Source organism: Salvelinus fontinalis, chromosome 27, assembly GCF_029448725.1.
Source record: "Salvelinus fontinalis isolate EN_2023a chromosome 27, ASM2944872v1, whole genome shotgun sequence".
Taxonomy (NCBI): Eukaryota; Metazoa; Chordata; class Actinopteri; order Salmoniformes; family Salmonidae; genus Salvelinus; species Salvelinus fontinalis.
The window spans coordinates 20,757,574-20,775,351 of record NC_074691.1 but is presented as its reverse complement, the minus strand read 5'-3'; the positions used below and the strand labels follow the sequence as shown (position 1 = coordinate 20,775,351).

At 45.8% G+C, this 17,778-nt stretch overlaps 1 protein-coding gene across 2 annotated transcripts in view; it reads left to right on the top strand.

Annotated features, from left to right (window-relative positions):
* akap12b (A kinase (PRKA) anchor protein 12b) overlaps positions 1–17,778 on the top strand; it is a 58,859-nt gene that overhangs the window by 30,972 nt on the left and 10,109 nt on the right. The window contains exon 1 of one of the 2 annotated variants that reach the window (XM_055885255.1): positions 14,505–14,740. The exons of the other annotated variant lie outside the window; for it this stretch is intronic. Coding sequence (XP_055741230.1) covers positions 14,716–14,740 — 25 coding nt within the window. The 5' untranslated portion in view covers positions 14,505–14,715. Of the gene's footprint in view, positions 1–14,504; positions 14,741–17,778 lie in introns of those variants that run through there. 2 annotated transcript variants of the gene reach the window in all.

Here is a 17,778-nt window from a genome sequence, read left to right as displayed (position 1 = left end):
TATTTTATTCTGTAATATTTAATTGTATTCTTAAAATACTGTGTGTGTGTGTGTTGACTGTGATCAGGGCAGGGAAATGTGGGTCTTGTCTGTTTAATGAACAAAATAACAAACTATATTTCATTTGCATGGAGCAACCATGTAGCCTAGGCTGCACAGACCAGTAGCCTAACATAATTCAACTCAAAATATTATATTCTGTTCTTTTGAAAATACATTTGATTAGTCTTATAATGTTTCTTAGGACCTGCCTAAACAAATAAAACAAGTATTTCTTTGTGTATATTCAATGAATTTTCTCAAATAGATGCCCACCCACATCGACACACATGTACTCCCACTCTTTAACTTGCCAGCATGTGCACGGGAGGTATAAAAGGCTTATGCCGGCAAGAATGTGGTCAAATTGAGCCTGCTTGAAAAGGGGTCATATAAACATTGCCCAATTTTTTTTAACAGGCAACATACCGTAAATCCTATGTGAAAAGTGTAATAGATAGCTCTGCTTGTAACGATACATAGACATATGTGGGTTTATCTGCTGTACTGCACCAGGCGGGAGGGAGGCCCTTTGAAGTCTGAATGTTTACTCCGTGGTAGCAGGAGAGGATAGTCTGTAGTCTCTGTGGTAGCAGGAGAGGATAATCTGTAGTCTCTGTGGTAGTAGGAGAGGATAGTCTGTAGTCTCTGTGGTAGTAGGAGAGGGTAGTCTGTAGTCTCTGTGGTAGCAGGAGAGGATAGTCTGTAGTCTCTGTGGTAGTAGGAGAGGATAGTCTGTAGTATCTGTGGTAGCAGGAGAGGATAGTCTGTAGTCTCTGTGGTAGTAGGAGAGGATAGTCTGTAGTCTCTGTGGTAGCAGGAGAGGATAGTCTGTAGTCTCTGTGGTAGCAGGAGAGGATAGTCTGTAGTCTCTGTGGTAGCAGGAGAGGATAGTCTGTAGTCTCTGTGGTAGCAGGAGAGGATAGTCTGTAGTATCTGTGGTAGCAGGAGAGGATAGTCTGTAGTCTCTGTGGTAGCAGGAGAGGATAGTCTGTAGTCTCTGTGGTAGCAGGAGAGGATAGTCTGTAGTCTCTGTGGTAGTAGGAGAGGATAGTCTGTAGTCTCTGTGGTAGCAGGAGAGGATAGTCTGTAGTCTCTGTGGTAGCAGGAGAGGATAGTCTGTAGTCTCTGTGGTAGTAGGAGAGGATAATCTGTAGTCTCTGTGGTAGTAGGAGAGGATAGTCTGTAGTCTCTGTGGTAGCAGGAGAGGATAATCTGTAGTATCTGTGGTAGCAGGAGAGGATAGTCTGTAGTCTCTGTGGTAGCAGGAGAGGATAGCCTGTAGTCTCTGTGGTAGCAGGAGAGGATAGTCTGTAGTCTCTGTGGTAGTAGGAGAGGATAGTCTGTAGTCTCTGTGGTAGCAGGAGAGGATAGTCTGTAGTCTCTGTGGTAGTAGGAGAGGATAGCCTGTAGTCTCTATGGTAGCAGGAGAGGATAGTCTGTAGTCTCTGTGGTAGTAGGAGAGGATAGCCTGTAGTCTCTATGGTAGCAGGAGAGGATAGTCTGTAGTCTCTGTGGTAGTAGGAGAGGATAGTCTGTAGTCTCTGTGGTAGTAGGAGAGGATAGTCTGTAGTCTCTGTGGTAGGACTAGCAGTATATCAATTCTTTGCTTGTTATTTCATCGATCCTTCTCTATTTTTCCTGTCTTACACAAAAGCTGCTACCTAGTCTAGAGAAAGGGAGGAAGGGAGAGAGGAAGGGAGGGAGGGAGGATGTAATGGAGGGAGGGAGGCCTTGCAGCACTGGTTTACCTTCACCGGGAGCTGATAAAATAGCAGAAGGTTTGAGGGAAACAGAAGCAGGCATTCCTGTGATAACACAACATCAGAGAGAACACCTCAGCTCCACACATCACATCATAGGAGACCGACTCTACTCTTTACAGACCCCACACACTCTGTCTGACCAAACTAGGCTATTTACAATGTAATCGGAGCAGCCTAATACAGACCAGCAGCATACATCTAAACTAGTATAGACCAGCACAAACCATAATAACACATACCAGCTCATACCAGTTTATTGATCAGCACCAAGCAAAGAAAATATGAAGTGATGCTTTTGTTAGCATATCTCTTGTACCCACACACTGAAGTTGTAGAGTTACCTGCCCCAAAACCGATCAGGACAGAGACAGTTGAAACCCAGCTCAACTCAAACAGGGGTCACTGTGACTGCTTGCAACATCTCTCTAGTCCCTTACACTTTCATGTCTCAGAGGAAAGACAAAGGGAGAGGAACGGAAGAGGGGAGCGTGTATGGGGCCAGATTCATCCTTCCTGTAGTAAGGCCTGACCTCACTGCCATTTGTGGGAGGTCTTCACATGGACAGACCTAACATTGGCTATGGATGGAGGCCTTCAGACCAATGTACAGAAGGTGACTGTGACTTGACTAATAGTTTGATAAGTCACAGCAGAAGGACATTTGTAGAGTCCTGGTTTTGTGACACAACGTTGACCTCAGAGGATTACAGAGAAAGGAACTAAGTAAATATTACATGGAGCTATGGAGGACTAGGCCAAAATAGCTCTCTAGGAGAGAAAGAGAGAGACCAAGAGAGAGATCTAGAGAGAAAGAGAGAAAGAGAGACAGAGAGACGAGGGAAGAAGGAAAGAGAGGGACAAATCCGCCACACCCCTACACACCACACAACGGTATCATGGGAGGGTCCCGAGTTATGAATCATTGTTTGTCCCATAGACCCCCCCCCGCCACACACACCCTTACATCACACCAGAACAGTTAGAGCTGCATCCGAACCAATGGTGCTAAAAAATGCATAAGAGAGAGAGAGAGAGAGAGAGAGAGAGAGAGAGAGAGAGAGAGAGAGAGAGAGAGAGAGAGAGAGAGAGGGAGAGAGAAAATGAGTGTGTGTGTGTGATGTCTGTGAGGGCCCAGAGTATGACATCAAGCCTGACTAATTCACTGGACAGAGTCAAGCCTTCTCCTCCCAGGTGGCTGGCATTGTGCTAAAGAGGACATATGAAGTATTCTGGGGGTCGGAGGGGTGCTCTTTGTACAGGAATTTCAGGCAGTGTGTGCGTGTGTGTAACTGTAGTTCCCCTCCAAGCTGGATTGACTCAGTCAGGCATGGCCTGGAACGGCTGCTCTGCTGTGCTGTGGGAAGGACGTTAGTAGCGTTGCCAGAACGTTCCATCACCCCTCTGGAAGGGACCTCTCCCCTCGGCCTTTGCTTTAGCAATGCTTCTCCTCTGCCAATACAACCCCTGCTCCCTCCAAACTCTCTGTACACTAGACTAGCTAACATAGCAGCAATCATGCAAGCCAGCCTCCAGCCTTTTCCTGTTGTTATTTTGCCAGTTTGTTTCACTTATTTTCCAATTGATGGAACTCATTTTTGTGAGAATTTTTTTTCTTCTCAGTTAAGTGGCTTTTGTTCCACCAACATCTGTTTGTACACATGATTTTGGATGAATATTCAGTGTTGGTTTGTGTGCTATTGTATGCACAAACACTGTATCCACAGATGTCCGCTATGAAGATGACTTACAACACTACAGAAAGCCAGTGAGTCCAAAGGAAACTGTTAGGGAATACAGGGTCCAAACATTTCAGCTCTTAAATCCCCAGAGTTCATAGGGGCAGACTTTAACTGAATTACCCCTTTATCTACACAGTACATTTTACACAGTCATTTGTCACAGAACATTTATATTAGTATTTATTAAGAATCCCAAAGGCAGCAGCTGCTCTTCCTGGTGTCCAGCAACATTAAGGCAGTTCTAGAATGGTTAGATATAAAGGCCCACGCCTGGATTCCGTGGGCGGCAAGGTAAGGACATGTAAAGAGAGGAAGAATCTTTTGGAATGTGACGGTGTGCTTAAATCCTTTGGAGACCTCTAGACATTTTAAGATATAGTGAAGTCATCACTCGTGGCTATTGGCCCCCCAGTCATTCTCAGACCCCCCAGCCCTTCTTCGTCTCCCTAACCCCTCCTCTCTCATCTGTCCCATCCTCAGGGCAGCTTATCAACCCACCATCCCGAGCCCTAAGCTGATTTAACATGGTGCTTCAGTGGATAGCAGCTGGCTTACAGGCTCCTGACCAGTTCGGCTATTTTTTGTGCTTTGTTACTCTGATCTTAGAGTTTTTTTTAACTTCATGTCTCCGACATCATTTCCTATGACAGAAAACAGCTTCTGGACATCAGAACAACGTTCACTAACCTCTTCTCTGGACAATCTGCTTACTCCAGTTCAGGCCCTGATCTCCGGGACTCGGAAGAGGAAGAGAGGCAGGCGAGCGGCATTTTGACAAGATGTCAGCGAACAAATAGACCGCCATTGCCCTCTGTTCTGTTGACGATCGTGTAGTTACTGGAGAACAAACTGGAGGAGCTCCGTTCAAGACTATCCTGTCAACAGGACCTGAAAAAATATAATATCCTATGTTTCTCAGAGTCGTGGCTGAACGAGGACATGAATATACAGTTGAAGTGGGAAGTTTAATGACTCCAACACTTAGGTTGGAGTCATTAAAACTCATTAAAACTCATCAAACTATAGTTTTGGCAAGTTGGTTAGGGCATCTACTTTGTGCATGACACAAGGAATTTTTCCAACACTTGTTTACAGACAGATTATTTCACTTATAATTCACTGTATCACAATTCCAGGGGGTCAGAAATGTACATACACTAAGTTCACTGTGTCTTTAAACAGCTTGGAAAATTCCAGATAATGATGCCATGGCTTTAGAAGCTTCTGATAGGCTAATTGACATCATGTGAGTCAATTGGTGGTGTACCTGTGGATGTATTTCAAGGTTTACCTTCAAACTTAGTGCCTCTTTGCTTGACATCATGGGAAAATCAAAAGAAATCAGCCAAGACCTCAGAAAAATAACTGTAGACCTCCACAATGGTTCATCCTTGGGAGCAATTTCCAAATGCCTGAAGGTACCACGTTCATCTGTACAAACAATAGTACGCAAGTATAAACACCATGGGACCACGCAGCCGTCAAACCGCTCAGGAAGGAGACGCGTTCTGTCTCCTAGAGATGAACATACTTTTGTGCGAAAAGTGCAAATCAATCCCAGAACAACAGCAAAGGACCTTGTGAAGATTCTGGAGGAAACAGGTACAAAAGTATTTATATCCACAGTAAAACGAGTCCTATATTGACATAACCTGAAAGGCCGCTCAGCAAGGAAGAAGCCACTGCTCCAAAACCGCCATTAAAAAAGCCAGACTACGGGATGAGCAAGTGTCCACATACTTTTGGTCATGTAGTGTATATATATTTATATATATATACACTGCTCAAAAAAATAAAGGGAACACTTAAACAACACAATGTAACTCCAAGTCAATCACACTTCTGTGAAATCAAACTGTCCACTTAGGAAGCAACACTGATTGACAATACATTTCACATGCTGTTGTGCAAATGGAATAGACAACAGGTGGAAATTATAGGCAATTAGCAAGACACCCCCAATAAAGGAGTGGTTCTGCAGGTGGTGACCACAGACCACTTCTCAGTTCCTATGCTTCCTGGCTGATGTTTTGGTCACTTTTGAATGCTGGCGGTGCTTTCACTCTAGTGGTAGCATGAGACGGAGTCTACAACCCACACAAGTGGCTCAGGTAGTGCAGCTCATCCAGGATGGCACATCAATGCGAGCTGTGGCAAGAAGGTTTGCTGTGTCTGTCAGCGTAGTGTCCAGAGCATGGAGGCGCTACCAGGAGACAGGCCAGTATATCAGGAGACGTGGAGGAGGCCGTAGGAGGGCAACAACCCAGCAGCAGGACCGCTACCTCCGCCTTTGTGCAAGGAGGAGCAGGAGGAGCACTGCCAGAGCCCAGCAAAATGACCTCCAACAGGCCACAAATGTGCATGTGTCTGCTCAAACGGTCAGAAACAGACTCCATGAGGGTGGTATGAGGGCCCGACGTCCACAGGTGGGGGTTGTGCTTACAGCCCAACACCGTGCAGGATGTTTGGCATTTGACAGAGAACACCAAGATTGGCAAATTCGCCACTGGCGCCCTGTGCTCTTCACAGATGAAAGCAGGTTCACACTGAGCACATGTGACAGACGTGACAGAGTCTGGAGACGCCGTGGAGAACGTTCTGCTGCCTGCAACATCCTCCAGCATGACCGGTTTGGCGGTGGGTCAGTCATGGTGTGGGGTGGCATTTCTTTGGGGGGCCGCACAGCCCTCCATGTGCTCGCCAGAGGTAGCCTGACTGCCCATTAGGTCTCGAGATGAGATCCTCAGACCCCTTGTGAGACCATATGCTGGAGCGGTTGGCCCTGGGTTCCTCCTAATGCAAGACAATGCTAGACCTCATGTGGCTGGAGTGTGTCAGCAGTTCCTGCAAGAGGAAGGCATTGATGCTATGGACTGGCCCGCCCGTTCCCCAGACCTGAATCCAATTGAGCACATCTGGGACATCATGTCTCGCTCCATCCACCAACGCCATGTTGCACCACAGACTGTCCAGGAGTTGGCGGATGCTTTAGTCCAGGTCTGGGAGGAGATCCCTCAGGAGACCATCCGCCACCTCATCAGGAGCATGCCCAGGCATTGTAGGGAGGTCATACAGGCACGTGGAGGCCACACACACTACTGAGCCTCATTTTGACTTGTTTTAAGGACATTACATCAAAGTTGGATCAGCCTGTAGTGTGGTTTTCCACTTTAATTTTGAGTGTGACTCCAAATCCAGACCTCCATGGGTTGATACATTTGATTTCCATTGATCATTTTTGTGTGATTTTGTTGTCAGCACATTCAACTATGTAAAGAAAAAAGTATTTAATAAGAATATTTCATTCATTCAGATCTAGGATGTGTTATTTTAGTGTTCCCTTTATTTTTTTGAGCAGTGTATATATACACACTGAACAAAAATATAAACACAACAGGCTTCCTGGTTTGTTGGATCCAGGAACGTACCCAGGTCTGAATCAAGGTACAACGCCAGAGTCCGGGCTTGTGTGATGTTGCCATTAACTTAATACAGTAAGTACCCACATACTATACTGAACAAAAATATAAAGGCAACATGTCAAGTGTTGGTCCCATGTTTCATGAGCTGAAAAAAAAATCCCAGAAATGTTCCATATGCACAAAAAGATGATTTGTGAAAAATGTTTGCATCCCTGTTAGTGAGCATTTCTCCTTTGCCAAGATAATCCATCCACCTGACAGATGTGGCATATCAAGAATCTGATTTAACTGACAGGCAACCCCCAGGCTGTGAGGGTAGGCAAGAACACATCTGCCACGCTGCCCATCAACACGGAGGGGCCCTCAGGGGTGTGTGATTAGTCCCCTCCTGTACTCCCTGTTCACCCACTACTGCGTGGCCAAGCACAACTCCAACACCATCATTAAGTTTGCTGACAACACCACGGTGGTAGGACTGATCACTGACGAAGACGAGGCAGCCTAAAGGGAGGAGGTCAGAGACCTGGCAGTGCGATGCCAGGACAACAACTTCTCCCTTCAACGTCAGCAAGGCAAAGGAACTGATCGTGGACTACAGGAAACGGAGGGGCAAGCACGCCCCCATCCACATCGACGGGACTGTACTGGAGCGGGTCGAGAGTTTCAAGTTCCTCGGTGTCCACATCACTAAGCAATTAACATGGTTAACACACACCCACACAATTGTGAAGAGGGCCTCTTCTCCCTCAGGAGGCTGAAAAGAGTCGTCATAGACCCTCAGATCCTCATAAAGTTCTACAGCTGCACTATTGAGAGCATCTTGACTGGCTGCATCAGCGCTGGCTACGGCAACTGCAAGGTACCCGACCACAAGGCGCTATAGAGGGTAGTAAGTACATCACTGGGGCTGAGCCCCTACCATCCAGGATCTCAATACCAGGCGGTGGTATTTCAGAGGAAGGCACACTTTTGTTTTAAAGACCGCCCCCTCTCTCCCTCTAACCTCTCCCTCAAACTCCCCCTCTCTCCCTCTAACCGCCCCCTCTCTCCCTCTAACCGCCCCCTCTCTCCCTCTAACCGCCCCCTCTCTCCCTCTAACCTCTCCCTCAAACTCCCCCTCTCTCCCTCTAACCTCTCCCTCTAACCCCCTCTCTCCCTCTAACCTCTCCCTCTAACTCCCCCTCTCTCCCTCTAACCTCCCCCTCTCTCCCTCTAACCTCTCCCTCTCTCCCCCTAACATCGCCGTCTCTCCCTCTAATTTCCCCCTCTCTCCCCCTAACCTTCCCCTCTCACCCCCTGACCTCCCCCGCTTTCTCCCTAACCCCCCATACTCCCTCTAACCTCCCACTCTCTCCCCTAACCTCCCCTTCACTCCGTCTAACCTCTAACCCCCCACTCTCTCCCACTATCCTCCCCCTCTCTCCCACTAACCTCCCCCTCTCTCCTCCTAAACTCCAACCTCTCTCCATCTAAACTCCCCCTCTCTCCTCCCCCTCTCTCCTCCCCCTCTCTCCTCCTAAACTCCCCCTCTCTCCATCTAAACTCCCCCTCTCTCCTCCCCCTCTCTCCCTATAACTTCCTCCTCTCTCCATATAACATCCCCCTCTCTCCCCCTAACCTCCCCCTCTAACACATCCCCCTCTAACACATCCCCCTCTATCCCCTCTCTCTCCCTCTAACCTCCCCTCTCGCCACCTAACCTCCCCTCTCTCCCTCTAACCTCCCCCTCTCCCCCTAACCTCCCCCCTCTCCCCCTAACCTCGTCGTTTCTCCCTCTAACCTCCAGCTCTCTCCCCCTAACCTCCCCCTCTCTCCCTCTAACTTCCCCCTCTCTCCTTCTAAACTCCCTCTCTCTCCTCCCCCCTCTCCCTCTAAACTTCCCCTCTCTCCCTCTAAACTCCCCCTCTCTCCCTATAACCTCCCCCTATCTCCCCCTAACATCCCCCTCTCTCCCTCTAACCGCCCCCTCTCTCCCTCTAACCTCCCCCTTTCTCCTTCTAACCTCCCCTCTCTCCCCTTTACCTCCCCCTCTCTCCCCCTAACCTTGCTGTCTCTCCCTCTAACCTCTCCCTCTCTCCCTCTAAAATCCCCCGTCTCTCCCTCTAACCTCCCCCTTTCTCTCTCTAAACTCCCCATCTCTCCCTCTAATCTCCTTCTCTCTCCTCCCCCTCTCTCCCTCTAACCTCCCCTCTCTCCGCCTAACCTCCCCCTCTCTCCCTCTAACCTCCCCCTGTCTCCCTCTAATCTCCCCCTTTCTCCCGCTAACCCCCCCTTTCCTCCCCCTCTATCCGTATAACCTCCCATTCTCTCCCTCTAACCTCCCCTTGTCTCCCCCTAACCTCCCCCTCTCTCCCTCTAACCTACGTCTCTCTCCCTCTAACCTCCTCTTTCCTTGCCCTTACCTCCCCCTCTCTCCCTCTAACCTCCCCTTCTCTTGCTCTTACCTCCCCCTCTCAATCTCTAACTAAGACACAGAAAGCAGAGAGTAGAGAAAGAATGACCCAGGAATGTGTCTGACCCCCCCTACTGTAATAGTATTATGGACCCTGTTACCCGTCTGTACTGGCTGTAAACTGGCCTGTCCCTAGACCTAAAAAGGGGTCATGGTAAAGTGTCCAAAGAGAGAGATGTCAGAAAGGAGATGGAGAATGGTTCTCTTTGCTCCCAGAAATGGAGCACTTTCAGGGTGTCTGAAAGAGATTTAGGACTGGACAAAGGACCACCCCATCACACCCCATCAACCCCTGGCCTCTTCACATGGCTAACACTTTCTACCGGTCTGGGTCGGCTACATACTTAACAACTGTTCAATATGATCAGAAACACAACTTTAACACACACCCTATATTTCTTTACATCCAAACAGCCAACTGAGTTGCGAACAGAGTTGCTAACTTATTTAGTAAGACTAACTTGTTGACTGGAATTTTGCTTAGTGAAATACAATCCAAGCCAAGTCAAGCATAACAGGTCCATTGATCTCTACCATTGGATTTAGCATTATTTTCTAAAGCTTTATTTAAAGACTGATTCGAAGAAACCTTTTATTATGGAGGACACAGGTTCTCTGGAGTTGTATGTACAATTTACTGCTAATTCTGTAACAGGGAGGTCAATTGGAGATGATTCATTACAGTGAAAGTATGTTCACCGAGCCCAGATGTCCTTTCAATACAGAGAAACTTCAATAGAGGGCCTCCCGAGTGTCCGCAACCGGGAGACCCATGAGGTGGCGCACAACTGGCCCAGCTTTGTCAGAGGTTAGGGGAGAGTTTGGCGAGCCGGGATGTCCTTGTCCCATCGCGCTCTAGCGACTCCTTGTGGCGGGCTGGGTGCATGCACGCTGACTATGGTCGCCAGCTTTACAGTGTTTCCTCTGACACATTGGTGCGGCTGGCTTCCGGGTTAAGCGAGCAGTGTGTCAAGAAGCAGTGCGGCTTGGCAGGGTCGTGTTTCGGGAGACGCATGGCTCTTGACCTTCGCCTCTCCCGAGTCCGTACGGGAGTTGCAGCGATGGGAAAAGACTGTAACTACCTATTAGATATCACGAAAAAAGGGTTAAAAGTACACACATTTTTAAAAATAAACTTCAATAGAGGCATAGTCAGGCATAAGTAGTTATGAATACTCCTGAGACTGTCAACTAGGAATTCAACTGAATAAGTCAAGTAAGTCAAGTCCTGAGACTGTCAGATTACTTAGAGTTGTGCATGTCTGATGATGTAATATTGCTGGAGAAAACCCAACCCTGCTTGACTATTTGATTTTATGGTAACAACTCCCTCCATCCATCTCTGCAAAGAAGTTGAGCGTAGATTGTTCCAATAATCCAAACTATTGTTTACTGCTCAGCAAGGCGAGAAGATGGTTCTGATATGCCCCAAAATCAAGACGTCATTACCATGACAGAGTATAGCTCATGGGACAGCTGTGTCACACCCTTTTTCTCATAACACACACACATACAGTACACATGCAGTCACTCTCGATTGTTACCAGAAGTGAGATGGCGTCAGGGTTATGGGACAGAATGTGTAGAGCGGAGATTTGTAAGTCGAGGAAACAGGCAGTGGAAAAGGAAGAGGTGATGTCAAGGATTGACTGGGTTTCCTGTTTGGCATTGTTATCCGTCCCCCTGGCTCACACACAGAGGGGAGGATAGGGGGAGAGAAACAGAAAGATGGAGAGGAAAAGAGGGAAGAAGAGATGGATTAAAGAACACTTGAGTGAGAAGGATAGATCTAGATACAGGAAAGACATTGTGTGTTAAAAGTAGATAAAGAAAGGAAAAGTAGATAAAGAGAAGAGGAAAGGAGGTGATGTAGACTACAGAGAGAATCAGTTTCTCAGATCCGGGGCAGATACGTTCACACAGCCCTCATTTCCTTTTCCTCCAATTATTTCAACATCATCCTCCCGGTCCGGCTCCAGGAATTAGTAGAGTAGAAAGAAGGGGTGTGGCGACCCTGCCGTGATGTAACACTGTATTGCTCTAAGCCTCTCTCCACCCAACCCCATCTTCCCACCCTCTTGTGTCCCTACTTCAACATTTCAGCATTAACTTAAAGATGTCCTCCAGTGATAAAAAAACAAAAATACTGTTGAAAAGCGACATTCCAAGTATAATTACAGTAAAGTACACACACTAAAGGGTAAAAAAATATGTTTTACACAAAATAGTGTTTTTTAGACACAACTGCAGAGTAGGGCAGTCAAGGAGTTGGTCTGATGGTCAAATATGATGTCATCAGTCTCCCCCTTGCTTGAGGAACAATAGAGTAGCAATAGAGAACAAAAGAGGAACCCCCCCCCCCCCACCCCTACTTGTGCCATGTCTTGTCTGACCTTTACCAACTATTGAGATGTACCTTTGTTAAGTAAACATGATGTGAAAAGGAGACTGAAGGAGAACTTTAAGGCCTGTTTTTTTATGCTGGAGATTTTTGTTATTTTATTTATTTATTTAACCTTTATTTAACTAGGCAAGTCGGTTAATAACAAATTCTTATTTATAATGACGGCCTACCAAAAGGCCTCCTGTGGGGACAGGGGCCGGGATTAAAAATAAAAAATGTAATTAAAATATAGGACAATACACACATCCCGACAAGAGAGAGACCACATGGGGTGTCGCTGGTATCAGCCTTGGTGGAGCCAAAATATCTATGTTCTGGTGATCTACAGCTCAGCAATTACATGCCTTTGCTTCAACAGTAGCTATATAACTACTATTTCATGTGATTTGTTATAGCAATGCTATGAAAATTTCATAGGCTTACTGTAATGATATGGTCATTATATTGACGCTTTTGCCCAGTAAACACAACACATATCGTCGTTCTGAGGAGGATTAAACCCACAGGCTTCGTGTTTTCATCTTCCTGCTCCAAACAACCCTGTCGTCTAGACAACATAATCAAATGGCTACGCTATGGAATGTCACTGAATGGACTCTTTATTCTACACTATATTACACTAAACTCTATCCAAATCATCTATGCGTGAGTGGTTGAGTATGTATGGAAGTCGAGGAATGTGATGGTGATGATGACTCACACAAAGAGCGGAAGTACCGGTCCGTACCGGGGGAGAGGAAGAGGTACAGGACGAGCCGCCCCATCCGAGGTATTCTTCTCATCATCACACATAGTAACATTCCTCTCTCCCTGACTCACTGTCTACTCAGCATATTAACACCACTATAATACCGTAGTAATATAGTACAGTAGGGTGTTGAGAGAAATACACACTTTCTACTTAGTCACTGTAATAACTGAGGGCCACAGTGGTGTGTCATCACAGCCACATTCGTGGTGAATGAATGTTGGCACCACCGATTTAATAACCATGGGTATAGCTGTGTGTAAACTCTAGTTACTCAATGGTAACCTCATTCATTGAGAGACTCCTCTTTAACTCCAATTTCATGACTGCATGTTTTATGTGGTACATTAGTCTTTGCAAGTATGTTTATGATTATGTAAAAAAACTAAACAATGACTTTTACATAACATGTATTCAGGACACTTTTGCTCTTGTACTTCAGTTAAAGTACTATAAGAAAATTGTTACAGTAGTAAGCTGTGGTTAACCTTCAGGCTATTTTCACTGAGAAAGGCTATCCCTGTACCTCTCCAAAATAGAGAAAGATCTGTGATATGGTCAGTGTCCCACTCTACCCTGCAGCGGAGGATAAATCACACAGCAATACTTGATTTAATGTTGATTGTTAGATTTTATATTTAATATTGATTGTTTTATTGTTAGTTTCTGGCTAATTATTGCTTATGAAGGGTGTGTGTTTGTGTTTGTGTGTGTGTGTGTGTGTGTGTGTGTGTGTGTGTGTGTGTGTGTGTGTGTGTGTGTGTGTGTGTGTGTGTGTGTGTGTGTGTGTGTGTGTGTGTGTGTGTGTGTGTGTGGCGTGTGTGTTCGATCCAGACACTACTCGATTATAGACGTTAACTCCCATTTGGGAACATTCCACATGGAATTCACACATTCCTCCAGGTCAATGCAGAGGTTTGAGGAATCTGATGTGCCGGTATTTACCTGAAGAATTAGCAGCATTCCTCAAAGTGTCCACACAAACCCACAGACAAAAGCTGAATTAGATGGTCTACTCTGCGTTGCCTATTTTCCTTTAATGAGAATGGGCCATTAACATTAAAGGGACAGGCAGCAACTTGTGGTCAACCTCCCCAATGATTTAGTTCCTCTAAACAAACTGGCTGAAACAACCTCAAATGGACCCACATTCATGGTCATTGTTTGGAAGTGTATGGATCAGTAATGACGTATATTTGTGGTGCTGGTGTCTTTAAGTTGTTGTTAAGGCTCATTGACTCCATACGACTTACTTCCATTGCTAATATAGTAACCTGCTTTCACAAGGAACTCCAAAGAGTTTGAGGCCTCTGAACTGCCTCAGCGGCATGACTCTGTCAACATTCCTTCATGACTGGTGACATAGATATGGAGCAGTGAGATGTCGACTCTCCAGAGGCAGGGAGGGAGTGAAAAGAGAGGGGCCTCAGACGCATTTCCATTTGCTTTTCTAAAGTCTGGGGGAACTGTGTATTAAGGGTGCAAGGGGAGAGACTGAATGGGGAAGAAAGGGGTGAGGGGTGTTGTAGAAAGACCCCCTCCCAAAGAGATCTGTCTTTAATAAGGCATTACCCAGAGCTACACCCCCCTATACCCCTCTCCCCTTACACTCCTTACCTAAGCAGGCCTTCCAGGCTGCATGGGGTCTTAACACACACAATGAAGTGGGGAGGAGGGGAGTGTAACGGGGGAGAGAGGAGAGGTTGTGTGGGGGGGGGGTACGCTTCCCTGAAAGAGCACATGACAAGCACTGTCATTCTGGATGTCCGCTGAAGGGAGGCAGGGGAGGAGAGAGGAGGAAAAGGCCAAATCATTCAGAACAGCTGAAGAAAAGAGAGCAAGGGGGAGGAAGGGGAGATGGGGGTGGTCCTTACATGACATGTGTGTCGGTCAGGAGCATCTGTTGAAATGTGTGTGTAGCTCCAGCTTTTACCTTCAGACTAACAGACGCTCTAGAGAAGAGAGACTGCTCCTGCCCTCAGACTTAGGAGGGAACAGTGTTAGAAACTAAACCCCCACAGACTTTACTGTGTGTGAGAGAAAGAAGGAGAGATAAACGTCAACGTTTTTTTTTACAACCGCAGTTCTTGAAGAGTATTTTTTGTAACTATTTTTGTAAAAATAATTATAAAAGAAGTTTTACAAATGCTTGGAACGATAACTCTCACAGGTAAGATTAAACTTATTTCCTGTTCAGTTATGATCTTACTGTATCAAATGTCATTGAGAAGTTGAGCATAATGTTGTTTAACTTAATTTAATTTGATGTAATGTGAACTTTCATCCCAATTGACAGATATGATGATGACTGAGTAACTTTAATTAACTTTTTAGTTTTTATTAGGGAGACTCCGTGCTCTTTAAGTAGTGGTATAATGTTTTACAATCCCTTTCAGATAGTTATTTAGTAACGTAATTAGCATAACATAAAGGGGTTAAACCCTAGTTTCTCCTTAGGCGACCAAGTGTAGCCAGGGGCATTGCTGTCTTGAGGGTGTGGTTGGTATTGTGGGTTGAGGCTGTCCTCGCCTGGTCTCTTTAACTAACTACATGGTCGCAGACTTTGATTTGAACTATTATGTTTGGGCTAAAAAAAGCACCATTGTTGAGTTTGTATAATTGTTTTTCCCAACTTTGTGTGCTTTGGAAGTATGCAAATACTTTGTGAACTTGGCTCACTCAGATACTTGGGTATATCCATTTATCTGTCATGATGTAACCGTTAGATTGGTCTTGGTATCTGTTCCAGATTGGTGACTGGGCTGTGGGTAATTCTTAGAGAGCGTCTTCCCCTCTCGCTGATGTAACTCTACTACAGTTGTAGCCAAGACCATTCATGGTATACGATACTCTAGCTCTGCCAGCCCTGCTTCCCTGAACCTCCTAATGTATACATTCCATAGATCATTAAAACTGCCTAATAGCGTCCACCAAGAAACAGTAATTTCGCACTTCGATAACTGCCAGATATAAATATTTGATTTTATTTATGTAAAAATGCTTCAAAGGCAGTTTTAAGCCAAGGTCTCATCTGGTTCTTAGAGCCCCAGCCCTACACACCCTCGTTCTTGGTAAGTATTTCAATTAGTTTAAAATTGATCTCTTCTCCCAGTGGGGTGATACTGCTTGGCCACTGAGAATGGGGACATATGGAATTGATTATGGAGGGAGAGAGAGAGATTCTATAACCTTTGCAACTCAAAGTGATAGTTTAAAGGGGCTCGGTTGCTATTCTCTGCTTTATGTGTGAGAGCAGAGGTTGGCTTTCTCTGCATCAGAATAGGGAATGCCAGAAATAACCAGTGCTTATATAGTGTATATAGTGCCTGCTCTCTATTTCTAAGTGTAACTAATGGACTATATAGGATTAGTTGGGTTGTATGCTTAGGGTGTGAGCTCATATATAGTCATAAACTGTTGTCTTTAGATGGATCAGATAATAGAAGAGGCCAAATGGTTGGATAACGGTTGTTTGCTCCCCAGTGCTGACTGTGACCTCTAGCGGCTGGAGAGAAGCCCTCCGAGACAGTGGGGCCACACCTATAATAGTGGGGGAGAGAGGAGAAGAGATGGAGGAGGGGAGGGGTAGGCTGGGCCAGACTTCATGGGGGTTCTCTCTGTTTAACTGACTCTTTTTGTTCACTTTGTTTCCCACAGCAGACTACAGTAATTAGAGCAGGGATTTGCATATGTTTGTTTGGCAAAGTTTGCAAATACTGTCTGGATAGAATAGCAGGACGCCACCCAACTGACACCACCTCCCCCAAAAGCCGCCACTCCAACATGAGTGGAGATGGAAACACCCCCAAGCATCCCAACAATCCCCATTTACACACAAAGAGCCAGATATCTACTACAGCCACAACAGAGACTATCAAATTTCACATCTCTTTGGAGACGCTGGGGAATAATGCTAGATTTACAAGTGACGGTGGCCTCAGTCGACATGGAATTTAATCTGTGCATAGTCTTAACATACACACATACAGCTAGCTAAAATAATAAGTCATTTAAACTATGATAGTGTGTCAGAGATCTGTAACACCCTCTGACTGGGCCCTCAGGCATCATTCTACCCTCACCCCCTCTTCTCTCTCCTCCTCTACCCTCACCCCCTTGTCTCTCTCCTCACCCGTCTACACTCACCCCCGCCGACTCCTAGCCCCAGGCCCTCACTTTCCTCTAGTACCAGTCAGAACTGACCCTCACTCATTCCACCTTTTCATGTACCCTCCCCCTTATCCTCACCCTCTGTACTCTAATAACCCCTGACTCCTCTTTCCCCTCTTCCCTAACCAGCCGTAGGAGCGACCCTGTTAATGGTGCTATGCCTGTAAAAAGTTGGCCATAAAACAAAGATCAAACATACCTGAAGACGCCGGTACTCTGTTAAATCATCATGGTTCCTGTGTTTTATTATCGCCATAGATACACATGGCTTAGTACAGCCCTACTAAGGAGTGATTCTGTTCACAGTATAATTGTGTCTTGGACAGAAACATTTTTGTTTATTCATATGGCTGACCGATTTACTTATACACATTGGTTTAGGACTGAGATATAGCTGTAAACTCTATTTCCAAATTCTGTCATCACTTGGGCCTTACATCAGGGGTGGGTTTGTTTGCATGTTGTTTATGGTCTTGACATTCCCTAACAATGGAATGACATGACAATGTAACAACTGCCCTAACAATAACAGCTATGTGAGAGAGAGAGCTCTTCAACCCCCCTCCCATTCCCATCTACAACCCCATTATTTAACCCCGCCCCCCTCAACCCCCACCCCCTTAGGCTTCCGCATGCTTCGGTTCAGCTGGCGCCTATCAGGAATCGGTTAGGCGAACCGAACGAGTGTGCTCGCATTCTCTTTCACTTGAAAAAAAAACGACAATAGCTCTGTTTGTCCATCGTGAGACGCCGTAGCCAGAATTAATTTAAGAAAGTCATTATTTTTTATGTGTTTTTCCGGGGAAATCTTAGTCGCTCAATTGTACTAAGATGTTTAGTGCATTATTTATCAAGTAAAAAAATATGTATTATTGTTGAATGACAACAGCAACTTCATTGAAGAATCTCTACTGTTGACAAATTACAGACGAAGGGGCGTAGACTTGCCTTGATAATTTGTGTGTCCACGAACAGCATAAGAAAACCTTGCCAAAGACCAAAAATAAAAAAATTACGCAAACAATGCAGTCTTCATTT